At 49.4% G+C, this 22,479-nt stretch overlaps 10 protein-coding genes across 10 annotated transcripts; 8 read left to right on the top strand and 2 right to left on the bottom strand.

Moving 5' to 3' along the window:
• Positions 1-74: 74 nt before the first annotated feature.
• N7510_003952 (putative MFS multidrug transporter) lies at positions 75-1,923 on the top strand (the record flags this gene model as incomplete). The annotated part of the gene is made up of 2 exons (XM_056975878.1): positions 75-1,752; positions 1,805-1,923. 2 exons carry the CDS (start codon positions 75-77, stop codon positions 1,921-1,923), a joined length of 1,797 nt encoding a protein of 598 aa, XP_056835834.1.
• A 238-nt stretch (positions 1,924-2,161) lies between these two features.
• N7510_003951 (Gfo/Idh/MocA family protein) lies at positions 2,162-3,396 on the bottom strand (the record flags this gene model as incomplete). Its single annotated transcript, XM_056975877.1, has 2 exons — positions 2,162-3,321; positions 3,366-3,396. 2 exons carry the CDS (start codon positions 3,394-3,396, stop codon positions 2,162-2,164), a joined length of 1,191 nt encoding a protein of 396 aa, XP_056835833.1.
• Positions 3,397-4,456: 1,060 nt separating this feature from the next.
• N7510_003950 (Zn(II)2Cys6 transcription factor) lies at positions 4,457-5,961 on the top strand (the record flags this gene model as incomplete). The annotated part of the gene is made up of 2 exons (XM_056975876.1): positions 4,457-5,167; positions 5,269-5,961. 2 exons carry the CDS (start codon positions 4,457-4,459, stop codon positions 5,959-5,961), a joined length of 1,404 nt encoding a protein of 467 aa, XP_056835832.1.
• A 66-nt stretch (positions 5,962-6,027) lies between these two features.
• N7510_003949 (uncharacterized protein) lies at positions 6,028-6,615 on the top strand (the record flags this gene model as incomplete). The annotated part of the gene is made up of 1 exon (XM_056975875.1): positions 6,028-6,615. One exon carries the CDS (start codon positions 6,028-6,030, stop codon positions 6,613-6,615), a length of 588 nt encoding a protein of 195 aa, XP_056835831.1.
• An 836-nt stretch (positions 6,616-7,451) lies between these two features.
• On the top strand, positions 7,452-9,948 carry N7510_003948 (Low-affinity potassium transport protein; the record flags this gene model as incomplete). Its single annotated transcript, XM_056975874.1, has 6 exons — positions 7,452-7,721; positions 7,775-8,616; positions 8,718-8,787; positions 8,842-8,909; positions 8,971-9,184; positions 9,241-9,948. 6 exons carry the CDS (start codon positions 7,452-7,454, stop codon positions 9,946-9,948), a joined length of 2,172 nt encoding a protein of 723 aa, XP_056835830.1.
• A 1,732-nt stretch (positions 9,949-11,680) lies between these two features.
• N7510_003947 (uncharacterized protein) lies at positions 11,681-13,871 on the top strand (the record flags this gene model as incomplete). Its single annotated transcript, XM_056975873.1, has 10 exons — positions 11,681-11,807; positions 11,870-11,972; positions 12,028-12,280; positions 12,346-12,413; positions 12,486-12,705; positions 12,760-12,795; positions 12,863-12,962; positions 13,012-13,280; positions 13,325-13,447; positions 13,509-13,871. The coding sequence occupies 10 exons, from the start codon at positions 11,681-11,683 to the stop codon at positions 13,869-13,871; spliced, it is 1,662 nt and encodes a 553-aa protein (XP_056835829.1).
• A 728-nt stretch (positions 13,872-14,599) lies between these two features.
• N7510_003946 (phytanoyl-CoA dioxygenase family protein) lies at positions 14,600-15,602 on the top strand (the record flags this gene model as incomplete). The annotated part of the gene is made up of 3 exons (XM_056975872.1): positions 14,600-15,033; positions 15,096-15,320; positions 15,377-15,602. The coding sequence occupies 3 exons, from the start codon at positions 14,600-14,602 to the stop codon at positions 15,600-15,602; spliced, it is 885 nt and encodes a 294-aa protein (XP_056835828.1).
• A 683-nt stretch (positions 15,603-16,285) lies between these two features.
• On the top strand, positions 16,286-17,599 carry N7510_003945 (uncharacterized protein; the record flags this gene model as incomplete). The annotated part of the gene is made up of 1 exon (XM_056975871.1): positions 16,286-17,599. One exon carries the CDS (start codon positions 16,286-16,288, stop codon positions 17,597-17,599), a length of 1,314 nt encoding a protein of 437 aa, XP_056835827.1.
• Positions 17,600-18,610: 1,011 nt separating this feature from the next.
• N7510_003944 (WD40 repeat domain-containing protein) lies at positions 18,611-19,993 on the top strand (the record flags this gene model as incomplete). The annotated part of the gene is made up of 2 exons (XM_056975870.1): positions 18,611-18,864; positions 18,922-19,993. 2 exons carry the CDS (start codon positions 18,611-18,613, stop codon positions 19,991-19,993), a joined length of 1,326 nt encoding a protein of 441 aa, XP_056835826.1.
• An 85-nt stretch (positions 19,994-20,078) lies between these two features.
• On the bottom strand, positions 20,079-22,349 carry dbp7 (putative ATP-dependent RNA helicase; the record flags this gene model as incomplete). The annotated part of the gene is made up of 1 exon (XM_056975869.1): positions 20,079-22,349. One exon carries the CDS (start codon positions 22,347-22,349, stop codon positions 20,079-20,081), a length of 2,271 nt encoding a protein of 756 aa, XP_056835825.1.
• Between the last annotated feature and the right edge of the window lie 130 nt (positions 22,350-22,479).

Genomic DNA, 22,479 nt, shown 5'->3' with positions numbered 1-22,479 from the left:
CTTGTTTCCCCGTCAGATTCACCCTCTGCCACCAGACTTTTTCTCTCGGCTGGGTCTCAACTAAATAACCCATTATGCAGGATGAGGGGCAGCAAAGCCGTCCCTCAGAGACTTCTCCCCTGCTCCGAAATAGCTCTCATGAATACAACTCCGTTGGCCACCGAGACGACGTGGAAGCTGGCTCGACCACCAGCACAGAGGTAGACGAAGCCTCCATCCTGGACCTAACCAGAGTCAGCTCCATTCCGCAAGGGCTGCAAGTTGAGCCGAACCTGAACCGGCGAGTCTCTGGGAATGGGACAGCCAATAGTGCTGGACCCGACGATAAAAGCTATGACGCGCGGTTCATCGGCGTATCACCAACACGCTTCTGGTTGATCTTCTCCGGCGTTATGCTTGGGTACGTGATCGGCTTTTTTGACTCAACTCTGATGGCGTCAAGTCACCCGGTCATCACTTCATACTTCCACGCATCTAACGCCGCCTCATGGCTATCCACGGCCTTCCTATTGACTTCTACCGCATTTCTTCCTCTGTTCGGACGAATCTCCGATGCCTTTGGCCGCAAACCCGTCTACCTCTTTGCCATCTCCGTGTTCTTCCTTACGACAGCATGGTGTGGACTGGCGCAGAGCATCGGCAGCTTCATCGCCGCTCGCGCATTCTGTGGCCTCGGTGCCGGCGGTGTCTTCTCCATGGGCCAGGTCCTCTCCAGTGACCTGGTGCGCATCGAGTACCGTGGTATCTACCAGTCATACATCAACCTATGTCTCGGTATTGGCAGCTGTCTCGGATTGGCGCTGGGCGGATTCCTCTGCGATCAGGTGGGTTGGCGAGGTGCCTTCCTTGTGCAATTGCCCTTCATCTTCGTCTATTTCGTTCTGGCTGTCTGGACCGTCCCGTCAGGTCTGGGAGTGAAGCGCGTCGGACTGGAGCGAGTAACGGTCCCGCAATTGATCCGGAGTATCGACCTGACCGGGTCATTCATCCTCATTGTCGCAGTCACGGCCTTGATCATGGGCCTGAACCTGGGCGGCAACGTCTTCCCCTGGTCTCACCCGCTGGTCATTGTCTCCCTGGTGGCCTCTGCCATCCTCTCGTTGATCTTTGTCTTGTATGAGCGGAATGTGCCACGCCCTGTAATGCCCGTAGAACTACTGTCCAAGGATCCTCGTGCCAGCATCATCTTCGGCAATTTCTTTGGGTCGATGTCAACCAACACTATGATGTTCAATGCCCCACTGTACTTCCAGGCCGTCAAGCTCGCCTCCCCGACTGACTCTGGCGTGCGGCTTGTGGCTGCAACAGTCGCGGTGACGATATCGAGCGTGGGAACTGGCTTCCTGATAACCTGGACTAAACGTCTCAAGCCAACCATCATCGCCGGTGGTGTCTGCATGCTTGTTGGTGGCTGCGCCGCCGCATCAATGGGGATGAACACACCGGATGCCGTTGCCATGATATGCGTCTCGCTCACCCTCCTGGGCCAGGGATTTACCTTTCCAACCTTGATGGTCTCGGTCTTGGCCACGAGCGAACAGAGTGAGGCAGCTGTGGCCACCACCACGCTGGGACTGTGGCGGAACCTGGGCTCTGTGATGGGCGTGGCTGCTAGCAGCTGGATCTTTCAAAACACCCTCGTCTTTCAGCTAGAGCACATGGTTACAGGGCCAGACAAGCGCGACATTATTTTGATGGTGCGCAAGTCCGTGCGAGTCATCGCGGACCTGGACTTGAAGCACCGGCATCAAGGTTAGTTCTTTTCCACTAGGATTATAGTTATGTCGACTGACGCTTTTCATAGTCATGGGGGCATATGCTGCTGCGCTGCGTCTAACGTTTCTCTCTGCGGCTGTCTGGGCCGCGATCATGTTGCTGCTTCACCTGCGCCTGCGATTGCCGCGACTGGGCAGTAAGCCCTAGCCGTATGTAAATATGTACCGAAGCTATACTATAGGCATACATAATGATTAGATGCCCCACCGAACGCTTTCCGACCATTGTTTAATACAGTGGAACCAAGAGCTTGCGAATATTAGGATCAAGATAGCAGGCGGAACTGCATTATGGAAAATGCTATGGGGAAAACGAGATATTCAGACGTCACTGTTACCGTCAACTCGAAAGTAAGGCCCAAGTAACCATAATAACAACTTGTTATTTACAGGTCAACTGGATACTGGGTAGTTTCGATCTTCTCGGGCAGTGTGAAACCATTCTGCCTGCGAACCTCATCCATCACCTCCATAATCACAATGGATTCCTCCAAGTCCTCAAACCTACTTTCCTTCCGTCCTTCAATGAGTGCGATGGCGGCTTCATCTGCTTCCCAGAACATCCCATGTCCCTCGCCTTCCGCGTTCAAGCTGCTCCCAAACCCATTCTTCCACCCACTGCCGGCTCCTGGTCCAGGCATTGACCAGGTCTTGTCTTCCACAGTACCATCTTTCAGAATAAGTCTAGTCCGTGTTGGACGAGATACCGGACCCCACACTTGGACCTCTCCTTTCTTTCCCTGCACTCGTATGGCAGGACCAGCGGTGCCTTGACCATCCGGATCGGCGGATAGAGCTAGTGAGGTCATTGCAATTCCATGAGCATCTCCTCCGGTGGTTCGTGGGAAAGTGAGAAGCATCGTAGTCGTTTCATCCACGCCAGTCGGCTCGTACTTCTTGATGGATGACAGCACCTGTGGAGCTTTCCTGTCACCAGCGGGTTGAGTATGATACAGAGTCTGGAAAACCCAGGTCAACGAATAGATGCCAAGATCCAGAAGCGCGCCGCCAGCAAGATCGGGATTGACCAGGCGATGCTTGCCATCGGCAAAATTCTCGTAAGGGTTAAAATCCACGCAGTTATCTGCCGACACCTTGGTCACATTTCCCAGCTTGCCAGAGGTGATCAACTCTCGGACATAGATCGATAGGGGAAAGTATCTCGTCCAGACAGCCTCCATCAAGAACAGGTTCTTCTCTTTGGCCTTTTCCGCAAGCTTCCGTGCCTGTGGCGCATTGACCGTGAATGCCTTCTCAACAAGGACATTCTTTCCGGCCTCCAGACACAACATGGCGTTTTGGTAGTGATGAGAATGGGGGGTGGATACGTAGATAATATCCACATTTGGGTCTTTGGCGAGCTCCTCATATGATCCATATCCCTTCGCATCGGAGGGGGCTCCGACCTCTTCCAGGAATGATTTCGCACGAGAAGCACCACTGGAACTCGCTGCTGCAGTCACAGTATGAACAACTTTGTCGACGCCTCGAGTCTTCGGGTCGACGAGCAGGTCTTTGGTAAAAGTCACGGCGATACCGCCAGTGGCTGTCTCTGTCAGAACAGATCGCTCAGAGGCAAGGGCTACGTACCTAGGATGCCCCAACGAATGGTCTCTGGCATTATGAATAACACTTAAGACAAATGGTCTAACAGAAGTACAGACGGGCGGCAAGCTTGCTTTTCAATCCGACGGAGAGCGGGGTGACGACATGTCTCTGCTAAGCAACCCCCACGCTACTAGTCACTGACTAATTTCCCCACTGCGAGGCATGAATAGATAGCGATGCATGGCGTTGCAGGGATATATATCCACCTAGAGATATCGGATATCTGCCGATTATTGGCGGTGGCCACTATCTTGAGCTTAGAAAGTGAAAGCAAGAGCGGACTAAATACTTCTATCGGGTAATTACGTCGGAAGCCACAAACTATCCCCAATCTACAGGCATACCAACCGACTGCCTGATGATTCATCTCCACAAGGAAGGGCCTATAGTCTTTCTCCAGGGTGGAACCACTCCATCAGGTATATCTTGTCTTCTGAAGCCCTTAATTGTTGGACCAGTGGTTGGTGCCATCAAGTGACACCTGGTTGGTAGTCTATGTTGGTTATGTTCTCAGAGGGGTTCAGGTGTATATAGAACGCTGAAGGGGGCCTTGGAATCTAGTGATCTGGTCTAGGATTCGATACTTCTAATTAAATCCCCTCCTACCTCCCACGATACTGATTAACGGCAATCAACGGATCCAAAGCATCGCCATGTAGACTTTTGGCCAACCGCATTCCTTGACCCACTTTTCCCGCTTTCTTTTCCCCAGTCGATCTCAACTTCACTTTTCGACTTAGTCGAACGATACGCTGGGTTCGGTCGCTGAAAGTACCCTGTCAGACTACACTAGCGGTGTCCTCGACTCGCTCTTCCATCTCCTCCCGCTCTCCGCCCATCCAGCCCCGAGCTCAACCGGGCGCCAAGCGGATGACTTTCCAGACCAGCGAATAACCGAGTCGCACCCTCCCCGATCGCACATCGAACATGGCCATACGCTTGCTATTGAAGAAGAAAAAGATTACACTCGGGAAGCCTGTGCCGGTCTGGAAGTCGGCCGCACCGATCGGCGCTGGCGACTAGACAGACAGACAAAAGAAATTGTGGCGCACCCACAACTCCAGGAGAGCGCAATGACTCTCCAAACTCGCACAAAGTCCCAGTCTGTTATCCGCGATGGCAAATCTCGAATTCCGATACCGAAGAGCCCAGGCAGCGACTCCCAATGCGTCGCTGCCCGCACGCGCCGCAAGAAATCCGCTGAGATCGCCGAGACCAAGGCCCGACGAGTCCGCACGGGATGTCTCACCTGTCGCGAGCGGCATCTGAAATGCGATGAGGCGCTGGGGCGGTGTCTGAACTGTCGAAAGTCGGATAGGGTATGTCGACGTGGAGTTCGTCTCAATTTTATCGATATCCAGACTGTGGCCCCCCCGCATCTCATTACCCGCCCTCATGGCACCAAGGTGACATTCCGCGACGACTCGCGGTTCATTGCGTCGGAGTATGTTGGTGGATTTGAGAGGTATCCGCCGCCTCAGCCGGAGAAATCTATCGCCGAAGACACTATACAGACGCCCCATGAGGCTTTTGAGATGGATCCAGAAACTCTGAATCACCTCTTTCAGTCTGTCGCTCACTCATTCGATCCAACGGGGTTCGAGGTCTCACATTCTGGGCCAGATCTTATTGTTGGCGCGGAGCACTGGCCATCGACCCACTTGACGTCCGGCGATGAGTTGCTGCCTCACGCTTTATCTAAATTCGCACAGAAGCTGTCTATGAGACAAGTAGTTCATGCTGCTTTGACGGATCCCGAGCAAGTGCTTTTCCTGCAGGTGTTCGTTGAGAAAATTGGTATTTGGATGGATTCCATGGATGTGATGAAACATGTATGTTGCCTTCTCCTATTGATTTCTGTCCTGTCATTTCTAATCGAGAAAAGTTCACACACATCCTGCCATATCATGCTATCGACGAACCCATGCTGCGAAACGCCTTTTTTGCATGCGGGGCCAAGCACCTGGCCCTAGTCAATGCTTCTTACGAAGAGGAGAAAGCGCAGCATTTTTACGACTCAGCAACTCGAGATATTCTGAACGCCGTTCATGATCCAAACCGTGATTCTGTTCTCTGTGCAACCACAGCTCTGGTTCTTAGCATCTATGAAACTATGTCTTCACGATCAACGAATCCGATGAATCATATCGCAGGCTCGCGGGCTCTGATCCGGGAATGTGGCTGGACAGCAAAGACACAGGGCCTTGGCGGAGCGTGTTTCTGGACAAGCGTGTGCATGGAGCTCCTCAGCTGCCTGCATCACAATTGGGCCGTATCTTGGAATCCTGATACTTGGCATGTCAACATGGACATGGACCATATGCACCATCCAGAGCAGGTCTGGCTCCAACGAATGCTGTATATCTGTTCCAAAATTGCAAACTTCCGACGGTCCGTTCGCCAATCGCCAGGAGCAGATGGCCATGCCATCCATACTTCTGGCATGTTCCAGGAGTGGAGTCTCTACACCAACTGGTGCGATCAGTGGGCCAAGCTCGTGCCGCGGTCTATGATGCCCCTAGGTTACTTGCAACCCTGGCAAAGTAATTCTAAATCCGCGTTTCCCACGGTCTGGTAAGTGATCATTCTCTTGTTTCGCCTGCAAAAGCTTACAATTGTTATTCAAACAGGCTCATCGGCGGGCATGCCGTTATTGCACGGTTATTTTACCACACTGCTCGCATCTTACTGGCCAAATCACACCCGCTGGGTTCCGAAATGCACACAGAGATGCGAAACATGCAGCAAACCCACGCCTATGATCTCTGTGGTCTCGTTTCCCAAGTCAAGGATCGGTACGTGGAACACTCATATCATATCAATAGAAACTCATATTTCAATTAGCGGAGCGGTCTACATCTCGGTCCACTGTCTTGCCATCGCAGCAGAATGTCTAGACGCCCGTGAAGCCCAGGATGAAGCCCTAGGCATATTCGACACAGTTACCAACAACGAAATGACCTGGTGTGTCGATCCCATCAAAGAGAAGCTCAAGCAGACCTGGGGTTGGCAAGTTTCGCATTCTCACACCGTTTCTCCTGAGCAAATACACAACAACTTTTCCGACTTGGATCCTCTGCTGTCCGACGAGTCCCATGACCTGGCGGGAGGTGTCGTCAATCCTCTACTGGTGGCGGCGGACTTTGCATTGGATAATCACCCCTACCAGGGCTCATATGTTACCCCGCATCATGCAATTGATCATTATCACTACGGTGGTTACTTGATGTGATGGTTGGTTGGTTTATAACGGCTGCCTTTTTTGTTTTGAGATACCCTCGACAGTTGTATATTTATGCAAGGATTTTTCCACCGCAATTCTAGGTGATAGTAAATCGGGCGCCGAAAATGGCTACGTGAGCTCCCTTTTTACCAAGATCCTAGTCTTCCACAGGTCATGAGATATGCTTGTACTATGCGGTCGCTGAGCACTCACTGAGCGCTTGGAGCTGCTTAGAATTAATTTGTCGAACGATCGCCAACACATGGACAAATGGATCGACGCCGTAGCTCAGTGTCAAAGCGTGAATTACGACTGATTCCAATGGCTGCTGCCAGCCGCTAGCCGCTACCCGCATAGATCATCAATAATCCGGCACAGATTGTAAATAAGAATACGTGAGATAGCTTCGAAGAGTAGACAATGGAGGACTTCATATAGTACCAAAACCACTGGAGAGCAGTATCACTAATGGAAAGCAGAATTCTCACTCTCAATAGGATTAGAGAGTCAGAGCTGTCTTTATTCCTACGGCCCATACTACCGTGGACCCTTTGTGCGGTTCATCCCACGCCTTGGTCTTAGTCACCTACGCGTAGTCGTCATCGTATGACAGACGAGCACACCTCCGAGTTTAATTCCGACCGTGCGGTTCTGGAGCGATCAGAGTCAGCCTGGGAGATATTTCTAAGCCTGAGCCTATTGCTCTTGCAGCCTGTATACGCTCTCCTGCTCCTTGCGCCCTCTGGCGTTTCTCAGGTCTGCTATGGAAACGCCTTTTCCAGCCTCACTCGAAGATAATTCGTTATCAGCGTTGGAAGGCTGGCATCAAACACACTCTCTTCCAAATGGTTAGCTTCAAATACAAGACCTTGAAGACCTATCTTCCTCGGGTCCGGTTTCTCACGGTGCATTATGCCTACTTCATCGGAGTCTCCTTCATCACCTCCGCCATCTTCTGGGGCACATCTTCCCCGGCCCGCAGTGTTCGATACATTGACTCGCTATTTTTAACCGTCAGCGCCATGACCCTGGCGGGACTGAACACTGTCAATTTGTCTACGCTGAATACATTCCAGCAAGTCCTGCTGTTCTTCCTCATAATGTTTGGATCTGCGGTAAGAATGGCAGTGATCCACCATCGCCCACGGGGAAGGCTAATATGATATAGATCTGGGTTTCCATTGCGGTGGTCCTAGTTCGCAAACAAGCCTTTGAGAAAAGGTTTGGGGAGATTGTGAGGGAAGAGCGTCTGCGGAAGAGAACCCAGAGCTCAATTGGGTTAAGCCGTTTAATCATGAGGCCGCGCTCTCTCTCTCGACAGTCCACCGTGACCCAGGAACCTGCTCGTCACTCAGAACCCCCGCTCCCGCTCCGTTCTCCCCTTTGGAGAACGCCAGTTGCGCCTAGCATTCCTCTCCATCCTGCGAGGTCGCAACCCAAGAACCAGAAACCAGATTCAAGGCCTGGCCCTCCTGATACCAGACAACTCGATCAACAGGCAGAGCAAGTTCCCCCAAGAGCTAGAAATGACGTTGAATCTGTAGCACCTGACGAAGTACTGCCTGATGGAAATCCCCTTACAGAGCCCAAGAGCAATACGGACGCTGATTCTCATATTGCATTCACTTCTAACGTATGGAACCGTTCTGAAGACCGATCATCTAGCCCACTACGTCGACGCATGCTCTCCCCATATGTCAATGTTCAGAACTACTCTACTACACTTGGTCATTTGGAGCAAGATCCTTCCGATGTGGGCTCGGATAGGGAAAGATTAAATACGGCTCATTTGCACTTTTTGCGCAGATTTCATCGAAATTCTACGTTCTATAACCTAACTGAAATGGAGCGACAACAGCTTGGAGGCGCCGAGTACCGAGCAATATGCTTGTTGTCCATCATTGTGCCGGTCTATTTTGTCCTGTGGCAGCTGCTTGGCGGGTTAGGGGTCGCAGCGTATGTCGCAAGGAACAAAGCCTCGCTGACAGAAGCTAATGGCCTGAATCCTTGGTTCGTTCTCATTCCAGCTCCTGGTTTCTTGATATCTGGACTACCATCCTTGTCACTTGATCCCTATAATGATCTCTAATGTTTTTTTTGCTTAAACTTAGGTGGACCGGCTTCTTTTTTGCAATTTCTGCATTCAACAACTCTGGAATGAGTATTCTTGATGCGAACATGGTTGGTGCTTCAGGATTTTCTGGAATAGCTTGTTGCGTTTAACCGTCTGCCAAGGTTCCCTTACAAACATCGAAGTATATGCTTATTACCATGGGCTTGTTGATATTGGCTGGTAACACCTGGTAAGACACCACCCTTCTTGTTATCTGGTTTTATCTTTGGTGTACTCATGAGGTCTTGCAGCTATCCAATCTTCCTGCGATGGATATTATATACTATTCGCCTGATGCTTCCGGATATCGAGTATTTCCATAATTTCCGTGACACATTAACCTTCCTCCTGGATCACCCCCGGCGAACTTATACTAGCTTATTTCCTTCTGCACACACATGGTGGCTCTTACTCTCTGTGATTGTCTTGAACGGTATCGATTGGGTAGCGTTCGAAGTACTCAACGTGAGTTGCTAAGCTATCCAGACGTACAAGTGCGTAATGCTAATCCTCAGCGATAGTTCGATAATCCGGTGGTGGACGCTATCCCTGAAGGTTCGCGTATTTTGGACGGCCTGTTCCAAGCACTATGCGTCCGAAGTGGAGGCTTCTATATTGTCAATCTCTCGACCCTCCAGCTAGGAACGCTACTTATCTATGTGGTAATGATGTACATCTCTGTCTATCCAGTTGCGATCACGATGCGACACTCGAATATATACGAAGAGAGGAGTCTGGGATTATACGCAGATGACGCCTCCCTGGATGAGGATGATCTGGAAGCGTCATCAGGAGCTTCGGTGAATCGGCCTCCCGTGTCACCCACCGTTGGAAGGATATATTTTATCCGGCATCAGCTGCGGGCACAGATGGCGTACGACTTATGGTGGATCGCCCTGGCTGTCATCATAATTGGCATCGTGGAGGCGGGCCAGTTCACCCGGGATCCTATCGCGTACTCTGCATTCAACATTATCTTTGAGACAGTAAGTGCCTACGGATGTGTCGGTATTAGTATCGGCCTTCCAAATAAACTTTACAGTTTCTCTGGAGGTTGGCATACCTTGAGCAAGCTTGTCCTTTGCGCTGTGATGATTCGAGGCCGCCATCGAGGCTTACCGGTGGCGATTGACAAGGCAATCATGCTACCAAGCGACAAGCTTGTTAAAGCAGAAGAGGAAGACGCCCAGATTAGGATGGAGAGAACTATGAGCCGGAGAGCCAGATGAGAACCGTTAGTCAAGAATTCCCATAACGAGAAAAAATGTCTTTCCACTATGTATGCCTCTGAGATCTGCGCGGGTCTTCATGTGGTGAAAGTTTTGGTATCCAACCCTGCTTAGCTGGGATGTTGTTGGCGCCACACTCTCAATGTGGTGAGAGGCTCTAACTTCCGACAACGACAGGTCAAGTTGCTTCGGGATTCCATTAGCGGGTTTTGTCGGGAATCGGGGACCTAGAATCGTACGAGACATACGAAAGCGTATCAATAACATCTCACACAAGAGAGAACGAGAGATAACAGGCCACTGGTTGTAGATTTGTTATTAGCTCTTTGATCTCGAATGAGCGCAAACCATAGCATTCGACCCGAAAGTTGAAAGAAAATCTAGATGCCACATCTACCATCGTTTTAGAAAGAGAGAGAGAGCAGATTCAACAACCTGATATTGTCAGTTTCCCTAAACATATATCAACCCGGGGCAAGTATGGCGACAATTTCCAATACTGGAACCTTGACCGGGGTGCTCAATGATTGTATAATAAACATTTTGTGTATTTCATTCGTATTAGAGACAAGAAGTAGTCCATCAAGAACACTAAAAGTACATCTGTGGCGAGGCACAATTCAGGAAGACGGGAACAACCAGCAATACCAATAAAAGCAACAAAAAAGTGTATCATCATTGGTCCAATCACATCCTGCTAATGTACATGCAGAGAAATCCAGAAGATCGTGCTGTTAACAAGTGAGCGAGCTCTCAGGCGGCTGACGGGCCTTAAGGAAGCAGGAATGTAAACCAAAAGTTTCGAGATAACAAGCTTCATAGCTGAAGGGGCGGCATGGCCATTCAACCTGACCGGCGATCGCATTGTAGCTCAAAGATGGATGGCATCTAAATATTCCCAACGATCTGCGCTTTTATAGCACGCTGGAGCTCGCCATCCGCATGGCCGGACAGCGACCCATATGTGCTAGGACCTTCGCTCGAGATATCGACGGCAGCCATCTGCTGCTGCACGGTTTAATTCGTCGCAGGCAAAAAGAGTAGGCTGATCACTAAAACTAGACCTGCTTCTGAACTGCAAATTTTTGCAAGTTAATGAACTATTGTATGCCATCAGATGCTCGATATTGACGTTTGCTAACAAATTGTTGTGTACAAGCTGACGTGTTCTCGAAACAAGCTGGAGGAAGGAGTCCCAGCCGATTAAGTCAAATTCCATAGTTTCCCCACTGACAGCATCGTAAGTCCAAAAAGCCAATCCGGCAAGCTTCTTTTGGAAATAATAGGCCCAACAAACCGCGGTTCTATTTCTGATATGCGGGGTAAAGTTATGATCTCTTGTGCATTCTCAAACGGGCTCGGCCTCAGGTGCGGAGATGAATCCCAAGGCCCACCCACCTCCGAAGCTTATCAGGGAAGCACCGTAAGCCAACCATTTTGCTAGGTTTACCAGGTGCAAAACTGGCCCCCGCAAGTAGCAATGTCGGCAAGATGAGCTAGCCAAGATAGGGTGGACGTCAGTCCTGCCTGTTCGATCGAGGACCTAACCCGTTCAGGGGGAAATACCCTTCTCTTGGACCAATGTGAATGGCAGACACATATGAACCGGTGCCGTGTCCCGGTCGGGACTTACTGCCTTGCGCTATTATTCCATTTTGTTAAAGGGGCGTGTATTCTTTCCCATTCATTCCTCTCGCCGAAATTTGCTGGTTCATCCAAGAAATTATTCACTATGGACATCGATACCGCCGTGCCTGTTGAGGTAGAGAAGGGAAATAAGACGCTGGATGTGGATGATGCCCGATTACTTGCTATGGGGAAGAAGCCCGAATTGCAACGCGTATATAACACCTGGACGTGTGAGTGTTGCCTGCATCTTAATTGACTTCGTGAAAAAAGACAAACTGAGTTGTCCCTCAAGTGTGCGCGTATCAGGTCATGATACAGGCCAGCTGGTCGTGTCTCATTGTCCTGTATTCAACCATCTTCGATGTCGGTGGCCCGACCAGTTTGATATGGGGCAGGTCAGTCAAACTTTCTTTCAAGAAAAGTATTGGCGAGGCTAACCTCTAGCTCCAGCCTGGTTGTCTCCGTAGGTCAAACGCTACTGATGACCTCTTTGGCCGAGTACTGTAGTATCTGGCCGACGGCTGGTGGACAGCAGTACTACACTCAGGCTCTCTCGATGGGGAGCATGCGGCCATTTCTGTCATATATAGTTGGATGGGCTATCATGGTTGGAGAAATATCGACGGGGTCAAGCTGCGCGCTGAATAGTGCTCAGATTATTGCGTCTTTTGTTCAAATCGCTCACCCTGAAACAGAGTGGAAGGTCAGTTGCCATTTCGTCCAAGTCATGCTGTGAAATATTACTCTCAAGACTGACAGGTGCTGTAGTCTTGGATGACTTGGCTACTTTATAGTGGAATGCTTGTTCTTCCAGTCATTACAAATCTCAACCAAAGGTAAGTACACATATACAACCCACCTTGTGTGGACCGTCATTCAAGCCTTACATTTGGCTTACCTGAAAACAGATGGCTACCAGGGGTGAATCTTCTTGGCGCACTCTGGGTTGTCGGCGGCGGAGTCACTTGGGCGATAGTCTTCATCGTGATGGCGCCCAAGCATGACGCCAATTTCATCTTCACCGAATTTATGAATAATACTGGCTATGCAAGCAATGGATGGGTATTCATCATGGCGTTTTACAATTCTATGTACGGCATGGTTGGTACTGACGGAATGATGCATCTGGTGAGTGTTGCCAGTATGGTAGAACAGAGACATTTCTAAACTGCTCACAAATAGGTCGAAGAGATGAAGAACCCGTCTAAGAATGCTCCAGTATGTCTATCTCACGCTTTGCTACTACACTCCACTCTAGGCTTTTTTCATGGCTCACCATTTATAGCGCGCCATGATCTATTCTATGATATTCTGTGGCATTATGAGCTGGTTAGCAGCCGTCTTAATGATTTGGACCGCCGGCAACATAAATACCTATATGGACTGTAAGGGTCCGAGTTTCCGGTATTCTGATTGAGTACTGACAGTTTCTAGCACCACAGCCATACATGAGCTGGTGGATGGGTGTTACAGGCTCTCTCTATGGTGGTGGTCTCTTCTGCGCCCTCGTGATGATTGGCATCAACTTTTTCGTTATCGTAGGCACCAATAGTGCCGGATCTCGAATTGTGTGGAGCATGGCTCGCGATAAGGCTTTTCCTTATTCCGAGTACTTGTCTCAGGTCAACCCTCGACTTGGAATTCCTTTGCGAGCAATTGGGTTTGTTGTGGTTATCGACTTGATACTTGGTACGTCTCCCCTTGTACGGAAAGCTCGGAGGTATGAGTGCAACGACATTGTCTACAGTTACTCACAAGTAGGAAATTCTACTCAGGCTTGATTGTACTGGGAAGTGACCTTGCCTTTCAATCAATCATTTCTGGTGGCGGTCTGATGTTGCAGGTCAGCTACTTGGTACCTGTGATGGTGGTATGCCCCCTCCCCCAATCCAGTTGTAACATGTTGATCGGTACTAAAATATTTCCTTTAGGTTCTTATCCGAGGCCGAAAGATTCTACCTCCACGCCCCCATTTTGATCTCGGTCGATGGGGCTACCTAGTCAATGTTCTCAGCGTCTGCTGGTCTTTATTGATTTGTGTGGTATATCTGTGTCCGCTTTACGTCCCAGTCACTGTCCCTACTATCGAGAATATGAACTGGAGCTGTCTGATTGTGGGCGCTACTATTCTCTTCCCCGGAATTTATTGGATCTTTGGGGCGCGTTTCAAATACATCAAAGAGCATAACTCGGTCATGGAGGACAATGTTGTAGTGATTGACGGTGTTATCATTGGAGGAATGGAAGCTATGACAAGGGGAGCCGGGCTTCACGCCGCTCAAACGAAGGAATGAATCCATCTGTTACTAGTGTTCGTATCTGCCTTGGAACAATTTTATAACTACAAATTCCACATGGATCTTTTATCTCTACCCCTCTGGTGCACATCAATATTGCTAATAGCAACGCCGGCTCCTCCAGCTGCGATTGGGTCCCGACGCAATGGATGAGCGGCTGAGTCGGTGCAGGACGCCTTTCCCGTTTCGGAAAGATTTTGGAGAACTAAACTCTGTTTGGAAAGATCATCGTTAACTTCCAACTATGAAACTCTATCCTTATTTGAGACGTCGAGCTTCGGGAGTTCCAAAGTTCCGTCTGACATTCAAAGAGCTTATCAGTTCCGAGATGAGATGCGGAGTAAATAGTATATTCGGTTTGCCGTTTCGAGGAAGGATTTGGAGATTTAAGCCGCATTGGTGTTCTCCCGTCACTGTATCGTGGCCCCATGACGCTATCTACTCGTTATGACGATGACCTTTGAGATTCAAATTAGCCATAATGAACTTTCGATATTCCCCTCATCGCCTTGACTTGCCCATTTCGGTACTGTCTTCGGATAAATCTGATCAGTGGGAGAGGTTCAAACAGTGCCAAAACCAATATATATAAAGCGAGTATTTGTCGCCCCAGGTAACAGAAGAAGTATTAATATTCAATGAACTAAAGTTGAATGGTATCTTAATATAAGACCACGCTGAATATTCTACTACGATTTTGATCTCTTCTTTCTACGGTTGCGAAAATGACCGTTCCAACGGGAATGCCCAAAATCGTAAGGCTCGACGCCAAAGACCCCAAGACAACCACCGAGCGTGTCGTCGAGGTCGTTGAACGAGACGGCGGAGTCATCATCAATGGTCTTTTCCCCAAAGAACACACCGATAGAATTCGGGCGGAGTTGAAACCAGTGTTTGATGCCGACATACCAGATCCATCTGGATTCTTTCCGAAAACGACCCGACGCGCTACAGGGTTGATTGGAGTTTCAGATGCATGTGTTGAATATGCCACCAATAAGTTGTGGATTGATGTCTGTAACGCAATTCTCACAAGTACTTTTCAAGGTTGGCATGGCGAGTCACTTGAGAAATGGACAACAAAGCCCATTATTTCATCAACTGTTGGCTTCCAAATCCATCCGGGATCGCGTGCTCAAGATCTCCACAGGGATGACAGGTAATGCTCTCAAGAATTTGCATCGTATTCTCCTGTGTCATGTTAACCGGTTCGCATTGTAGCGATTACCATGCAATGGGCGACGAGCATATTATGATGGGCTGCCTTCTAGCGACTACAAAATCCACATATGAAAACGGCGCAACACTGATTATACCTGGCTCTCATAAGTGGGGTCCAGAACGCGTGCCCAAGAAGGAAGAAGCAGTACCGGCTGAGCTAGATGTCGGCGATGTGCTCATATTTACTGGCAACGTTTATCATGGCGGAGGCGCAAATAAGTCTATGTATGTTCTATTGGCACTTCTCTGGAAAGTACATTCTGATAACCAATTTTTGGCAGTGATCAAATTCGGGAGGTCATCGGGATGTTCATGGTGAAGGGAATGTACAGACCTGCAGAGAACCAGATGCTTGCCGTGCCACCCGAAAAGGCGAAGAGGTATACACCCCAGGTTCAGAGGTTGCTTGGTTACGGAATCAGTGCCCCTAGTGTGGGATTTCACAAATATCAGGATCCCATGCGCGTTCTGTTTGGTGTTGAGGACGAAGAGACAGTAGATATGTGATTAGCAATTATGTTGGCCATGGACATAACTACCGCGGCATTGTATTGGTTGTTTATCTTGTATATATGTGTTGTTACCGTCAAAGCATTAAGATTAATCTGTCTTAAATTTTTTTCCAAGTTAAATAATTACTATTCTTTAGTTACAAGATACAGAATAGCCAAAGATAGACATTTTTCAACAGCATTCCAATATACATGAATTTCTGCCAAGGGAAAAAAATTCTAACCCTTTTCATATGAGTTATAATTACTTTTCGGAAGGTTCAGACTGTTTGGGATCTGGTTGCCGGAACTAATCTCCATCTCACATGACTGAACGCTTTATCTTCAGTTTCCCCGCTCGGTAACCAACATCTTCCGCCAAGTAACCTCACTTAACTCAATGTTACCATAGCTAAAGAATTAGCTGCATGACACATTATGACAGCACCTGATAGAGGTATGCAACATCAAATTACAAAGTCTCCAGTCAAATTCTCTGAGCTATGAAGTGGCGGCAAACAGCTTGCTTGTACTTGTTATGGTCTCTCCTGTGCGCAAGTGTGCTGATTTTGCAGGAAAACAGACTGCCAAAAATGCAAATTGAGACGTATAAAATGCGATAGAAGCTTGCCGACATGTCTCAAGTGTGCGAGTCGATCACTTGATTGTCCCGGATACTGCCAGACGATCAGGTTCGTTATGGGAACGTCCCGGAAACCCAAGAAGGACCCAGAGCCTATTCCTACCAGACACCTTTCTTATAGCATCCATGGCTCCAGCGGACAGAATTTGGCCTCGTTGGACTATCAAGAGACCTTCACTTCAGACTGTCGCCCACTGATAACGAAATCCGAGCTTCTTCATCATTTCACCAATGTTATAGCTGCCGACCTTGTTTGGATAGATGATCTACAAAACCCATGGCGACAATACATTTGCCCACTTGCATCGCAGTCTCCCGGAGTTTTATATGCTGCGCTTTCTGTTGCAGCCGCCAATTTATATTTCAAATTCGACCCCAACAGCCCGCACAAAACGTTGAGCCTAAACCTCATGAATGAATACCGTCAGAAAACTGTCGAATGCTTGACACCATATTTAGCTTTTGCCAATTGCAATGATGGCCGTGCAGACAGCAGGACGAGCTCGCAGGCATTTCAAGAGGCACTTGCAATCACACTACTCCTTTGGCATCTCGAGATGCACTTTCCATCAGACTCACTATGGCGACTACATTTGCGCACGGCACAGGCTCTGGTATATCACTACCAGAAAAGCTCCATGCTACTTCTAGGATCAAATAGATGCGGAGATTTTCTCATATCGGAATTTTACTGCGCTACTATCTGGCCTCGGCTGACACTGAATGTTGAAATCGACGACATGACGTTAAATATTCCGATGGCTGATGGAACGAATGCTTTCGTTGGTTTTGTTCAGTTGATGCACCAAATCATCATGAAATACCGGGACTGCGGTGGGAGTGATACTATACCTGCTGGAAATACAATGGCTCTCACAGAGTTAGAGTCACAAGCCACAAAGGTCAGAGAAACGGTACTTACAGTGGAAGATACAGCCAAGATCAGTTTGCACAATGGAGCTTCAAGCGACATAGCCCATGTGGTGGATGCGTGGTACTATGCCGTTCTTCTGTTTGGCTATCGGGCGATTGGACGATTAGACGGCTCTAATCCAGCGTTGCAAAGAGCTCGCGATTGTCTGTTTAAATCGCTATTGTCCTTTTCCAGCCCTCTATCCTTCGCTCAGAACCAACCGTGGCCGTTGTTTATCGCTGGAACGGAGTGTGCGGGTAATAAAAAAATGCAGCTATGGATTGAATCCCGCTTGCTCAGTCTCATCAATTTTGACTGCCCTCTAGACCGTCCGCGGATGCTGGATTTTCTCAAAGAGTGGTGGGCGCAACCAAGTTCAACATTTGACCAGAAATCCTGCTGGATGGCTTTCAGAAAAGCACCGGCAAATTTTGTCAAGGAGTTCGTTATTTGGTGACGCGATTGATTTGTCAATCTTCATAGGACTTGATCTTTCGTTTCATTGTACTATCGTATTCAAGTGGTAGACCTTTTATGTCAATATGAGACGTGTTTTTTGCGCTAAAGCTTGGTCGAGAATCTTGTAACTAGGGTCTTTAAAATAAATTCACTCTCTAGGCTCTCTCCAAACATATTATTGTTCTCTTGCAATCCTGTACACATAGATGGCAAGTCGTCAAGGCTTGGCCCCAAGGTATAGTTGACCTTTCGTTGATCGCCTTGCCACTCTTTAGATCTGGCACTTATATCTCCGCCAATTATATTCAAATATCTGTTTTCTTTGGATACACAGGCCTTTGATTAAGTCCTGCACGGTTGTAAAGCCAGGTTATCCCTAGGGTGTTAGGCACAGCCTACTAGGGCAAGGAAGGGCTCTCTACCATTGTTCTACGCAGAATTGCTAACGAAAAGCCGACGCTCGATTCCTGTCTCAGAAGCGAAGATAATGGAATATGAAATATGAGAGGTTCTTTAATTTCTGAGGTAGGTTTTAGAAAATCGAAATTGTGACTAGAAGTTCCAAAGGGGAGGTGAAAGTTGTTAGCGACGTAGGAAATCGTCATCTGTGTCTAGGCTCCTAGAAAAACTAATCGGCAGTAAAGCGGTTAGCATCAGAGCAGGCGAAGGGCGAGGCACGTTGAGAACTAAAGAGGTGAGGATATAAGCGCTCAGGTCGCCCAGTGAGTAGCTCAGGTCTCACTTGGAAGAATATAGATTGAAGCGTATAACAACAACGCAGTTTCTTTCTATTATACCTACATACATCGAACTCCAATTGTATATGATTAACACTCTAAAGCTTACTTTTTGCTGTTAAACGGACAATTTTCTCTTCCAGTCAAGAATCATCCACGTTCGAAACTGGACCAGATCAAAGGGGTGGCGGTGTGAGGCGGCAGTTTTTCCCTACTCATCGACTGATCAGCTTCCACTTCCAGCACACAACACAATATATGTCTTCAGAGAAATGGATGAAAGATCTACGCTGGGACTTCAGTCTACAGCCACACCAATCTACATCCTACGTGGACACACAGCCCCAATCCACGCTCTACACATCTTCAACCGCAATCTCCGCCTGGTATCTGGAGACGCCGATGGCTGGATCGTGATCTGGGACCTCGTCATCAAACGACCTGTGGCCGTATGGAAGGCTCATTCTGGTGCTGTGCTCGAAGCCAAGGGATTCACTCGTGGTGGAACTGTCACAGAGATCTATACGTGAGGATACATTGTCTCCTAAGTTAATATCTCACTTGCTGATTTTATGCCTACCAGACATGGCCGAGACCACAAGCTATGTGTGTGGAAGGTCAGTGCAGAGGATGAGTCGTTTCTTGACAAGACTCTCCCGGTCGATAGAGCTGATTCCGCAGAGTCGGAGGAAACTCAGCGCCAGCCGTGGCTACTGCACTCTCTGCCTGTGAACGCGCTGAATTTCTGTGCTTTTGACATGACATTCCTGCACACAGACTGCAGTCCAGAAGAGAAGACTGGCAGCGATAATAAACGCGCCGCTCTCTTCGCAGTCCCTAACGCTCTTGACTCCGGTGGAGTCGATATTTTCCACCTTCCTTCCGAACGCCGTCTCAGCACCATCCGCTCAGACCCGTCAACCAAGACAGGGATGGTGATGGCTGTTAATCTTTTTGTTTCTCCATCTGGAGACCTTTATCTTGCATCTGCCTACGAAGACGGACATGTCATGGCATTTCTCCATCGCGGACCACTCAAGTCCATCATCAATCTGGAATTCAACGCAAGCAGCAACGCCTGGAAATGGGAGAAGATATACGCAAGTCGTCCGCACTCACAACCTGTCCTCTCTATCGACTCATCTCCCTCTCAAGTCTATTTCCTGTCTTCTTCCGCCGATGCATTGATCGTTAAACATCCGCTCCTCAATTCTGAGCCTGGCGGGTATATACCCACACCCAGATATGTTCAGGAATCGCCGCTGAAGATCATCAACACGAAGCATTCTGGGCAGCAGGGTCTGCGCATTCGGTCTGATGGGAAGGTCTTTGCGACGGCTGGGTGGGATAGTAGGGTTCGAGTTTACTCTGGGAAGACGTTAAAGGAGCTCGCTGTGCTGAAGTGGCATAAGGACGGGTGTTATGCGGTGGCGTTCGGGAACACTGATAATATCACACAATCTTCGGCACATGAAGCGTCTGGAAAAATTGCAGAAGATGTCGGCACCGGTTCAGAATATGCAGAAATGGCTGGCGAGAGATCGGAACGCTCGCTGGCAACTGTGCAGAACCAACGGAATATGAAAGTGCAGCAGACACACTGGCTAGCGGCTGGATCTAAGGATGGAAAGATTTCATTATGGGATATCTACTGAAGATGCGATGCTAATGCTCTTGAGCTGCCGTTATTCATCGTCGAGGAATGAAATGAGATGGTCAAAGATGCAAAAATGTCCAAAATCAAGCCAAGTTGAACTCGCTCGCCCCGGCCATTTGCTCCCTCATCTTGGCCCTCATCTTCCTTGCGGCATCGTTCGTGGTGGTCGTAGACGGCCCATCGTCGTCTCCACCAGCCTTCCGCTTGTTTCCTGGCACTCCTCTCCGCTCCGCCCTGAAATCTTTCTTCGTGTCTTCTTTTCCAGGCCGCAGGCCAGGCACATTAATCTTGCCCGGCCGGTCACGCAATGCGAAGCTCTTGGCTAGGTGTCCCAAGTGGAGTTCTTTAATGTTGAACATGTTGCGTTCTGCCGCAATGTGAGTTGCATAGGCCCGGATATGAGACTGGAAGGCCCGCCGCCCCATCTCAAGGTACTGCGGGTTCTCCAGTGCCCAGCGCTCCACGTCCAGTTGCCACTCCGTGGCTTTCGCCTCCCAATCCCTGCTGTCGGACTTGACGTTGCTGCCGAATCCGCGCTTCAGGATCTCCGTGGCGTCGGTGTGAGTCAGCGCTTTCCCGCCGTCGCGATAGCTGCGTTTGAGGATGTCCACGTAGTTCTCTTCGCTGCCTGGCTGCAGGAAGATCTGGGCGCGGCCGTCTCGGCCTAGACGTGCTGTACGTCCAATTCGGTGGAGGTGGTCGTCCGAGCTGAAGGCGGGGTCGTACTCGATGACCAGGTCGACGTTGGGCAGGTCCAGGCCTCGGGCAGCGACATCAGTGCAAATGAGCACTGAGCTCTCATTGCTGTTCGCAAATGATTTGAGGGTGGCAGTCCGTACTTGCTGCGGCATAGAACCATGTAGTCGGTGCAGAATGACGGAATTCGATGGGTTGGAGAAGTCCGTGGCGTGAGCAATGGTGCCATGGGGTGATAGTTCGACGTTCTTGGCTTTGTTATTCTCCTCCTCGTTGTCGCTATTCTTTTCCTCTTGGTTTGCTTCCTTCCTCGTAAATACCTCGAAATGGAAATCCACCGAGTCGGCACAAGACACAAAGACAATTGCCTTCATCACGGAACCTTTCCGGATGAACGTTCGCTTCAAGTAGGCCGTCAATGAGACCAATCGTAACTTCGCTGCCACAATTGCATAAGACTGCTTCAGCTGTGCCGGGACGCGGAAGGCATCCTCTTCGCTTTTGTTTGCCGTTGTTTCCTCATCATCCTCTGGGTCGGCCTTGATGTGTACTGCATCCTTCAAACTGATCTCGCCGAGTCGCTGAACGTTCATCTTCAACGTCGCCGAACACAGAATCGTCGTCCTGCGCGTCGGCACCCCGGGAACACGACTGGGCCTTTGTCTGGCATCAAGTTTCCCGACAATGCCTTGTATCTCCTCCTCAAAACCTAGATCCATCAAGCGATCTCCTTCATCCAGGACCAACCACCGAACATTACTGACATCCAGAACCTGCGTATTGTCCAGATGATCCACCAAACGTCCTGGAGTAGCCACGAGGATATTCAAGCCTTTTCTCAAACGTGCCTTTTCCGACTTCTTTTTCTCGCCTCCGATCACTGTCCCCGCCACCAACCAGTTCGCACACCGGAGCAAATTTTCCAGCACCACAGAGATCTGCTTGCAGAGTTCTCGTGTCGGGGCCAGGATAATTGCAAATAAGCCGCTATCACGGTGTACGCCGTTTTGGGTATTGTGGTCATTTGTCGCCTTCGAGAGAGCCATGATTCGTTGCACCAGAGGCAACAAATAGGCCAATGTCTTGCCGGAGCCAGTTTCCGCTTGTATAAACGCATCGCTTTCCTCCTTCAACAATTGCATAATCGAGCTTTTTTGAATTGCGGTCGGTGCCTTTAGCTCCAACTTTGTGAGCAGATGCGCGGCGAGATTCGGTGATAGACCCAGGTTCGTAAAAGTGTCCAGCCCATCAATCAGCGGTGCATTGGTCGGCTTAGCCTCCTCCGTTTCCTCCTCTGGCTGTGGCTGCTCTGCATTCTGACGCTCTGGGTTGAAGGAGAAGAGGGACGACACGATCTGGCGGGGCTTTTGTTGCCGTTGCTGCTGCGGTCGGGACCGTTCAACCTCGTCCATGTCGAGATCAGAAGCACCGGCCGTCTTTTGGCGCTTGGCAGGCCGCGATGAAGGGACCTGAATGTGGTTCGGGTTTTTCGAGGCTCCGTTGCGGGCACTTGCATCGCCGCCGCCTGCTTTGGGCAGGTGCTGCGACCGCTTCTTTGCGCTTAGACGGTCTCGCCATGTCCCTCCCTTAAACTTGGCTTCGGGTTTGATGACATTGTCGCCGATGGCGAAGTTCAGGAGCATCCCATCATCTGCCATGGCTGCTGTTAGGTTGAGGTTGTCGAAGCTTTGGTGATCGAGACTTTTTTTCTTATCTTTTTTTTCTGCCAGGCGGTAAGCGTTCTCCCTCTTACGACCGAGCCCTGCTTGCCTGTTTGGCAGCGCGACA

This window comes from Penicillium lagena (assembly GCF_028827675.1).
Source record: "Penicillium lagena strain IBT 129212 chromosome Unknown utg000002l_segment0_segment0, whole genome shotgun sequence".
Classification (NCBI taxonomy): Eukaryota; Fungi; Ascomycota; class Eurotiomycetes; order Eurotiales; family Aspergillaceae; genus Penicillium; species Penicillium lagena.
The sequence above is the reverse complement of the archived record's forward strand: the minus strand, read 5'-3'. Positions and strand labels throughout refer to the sequence as shown.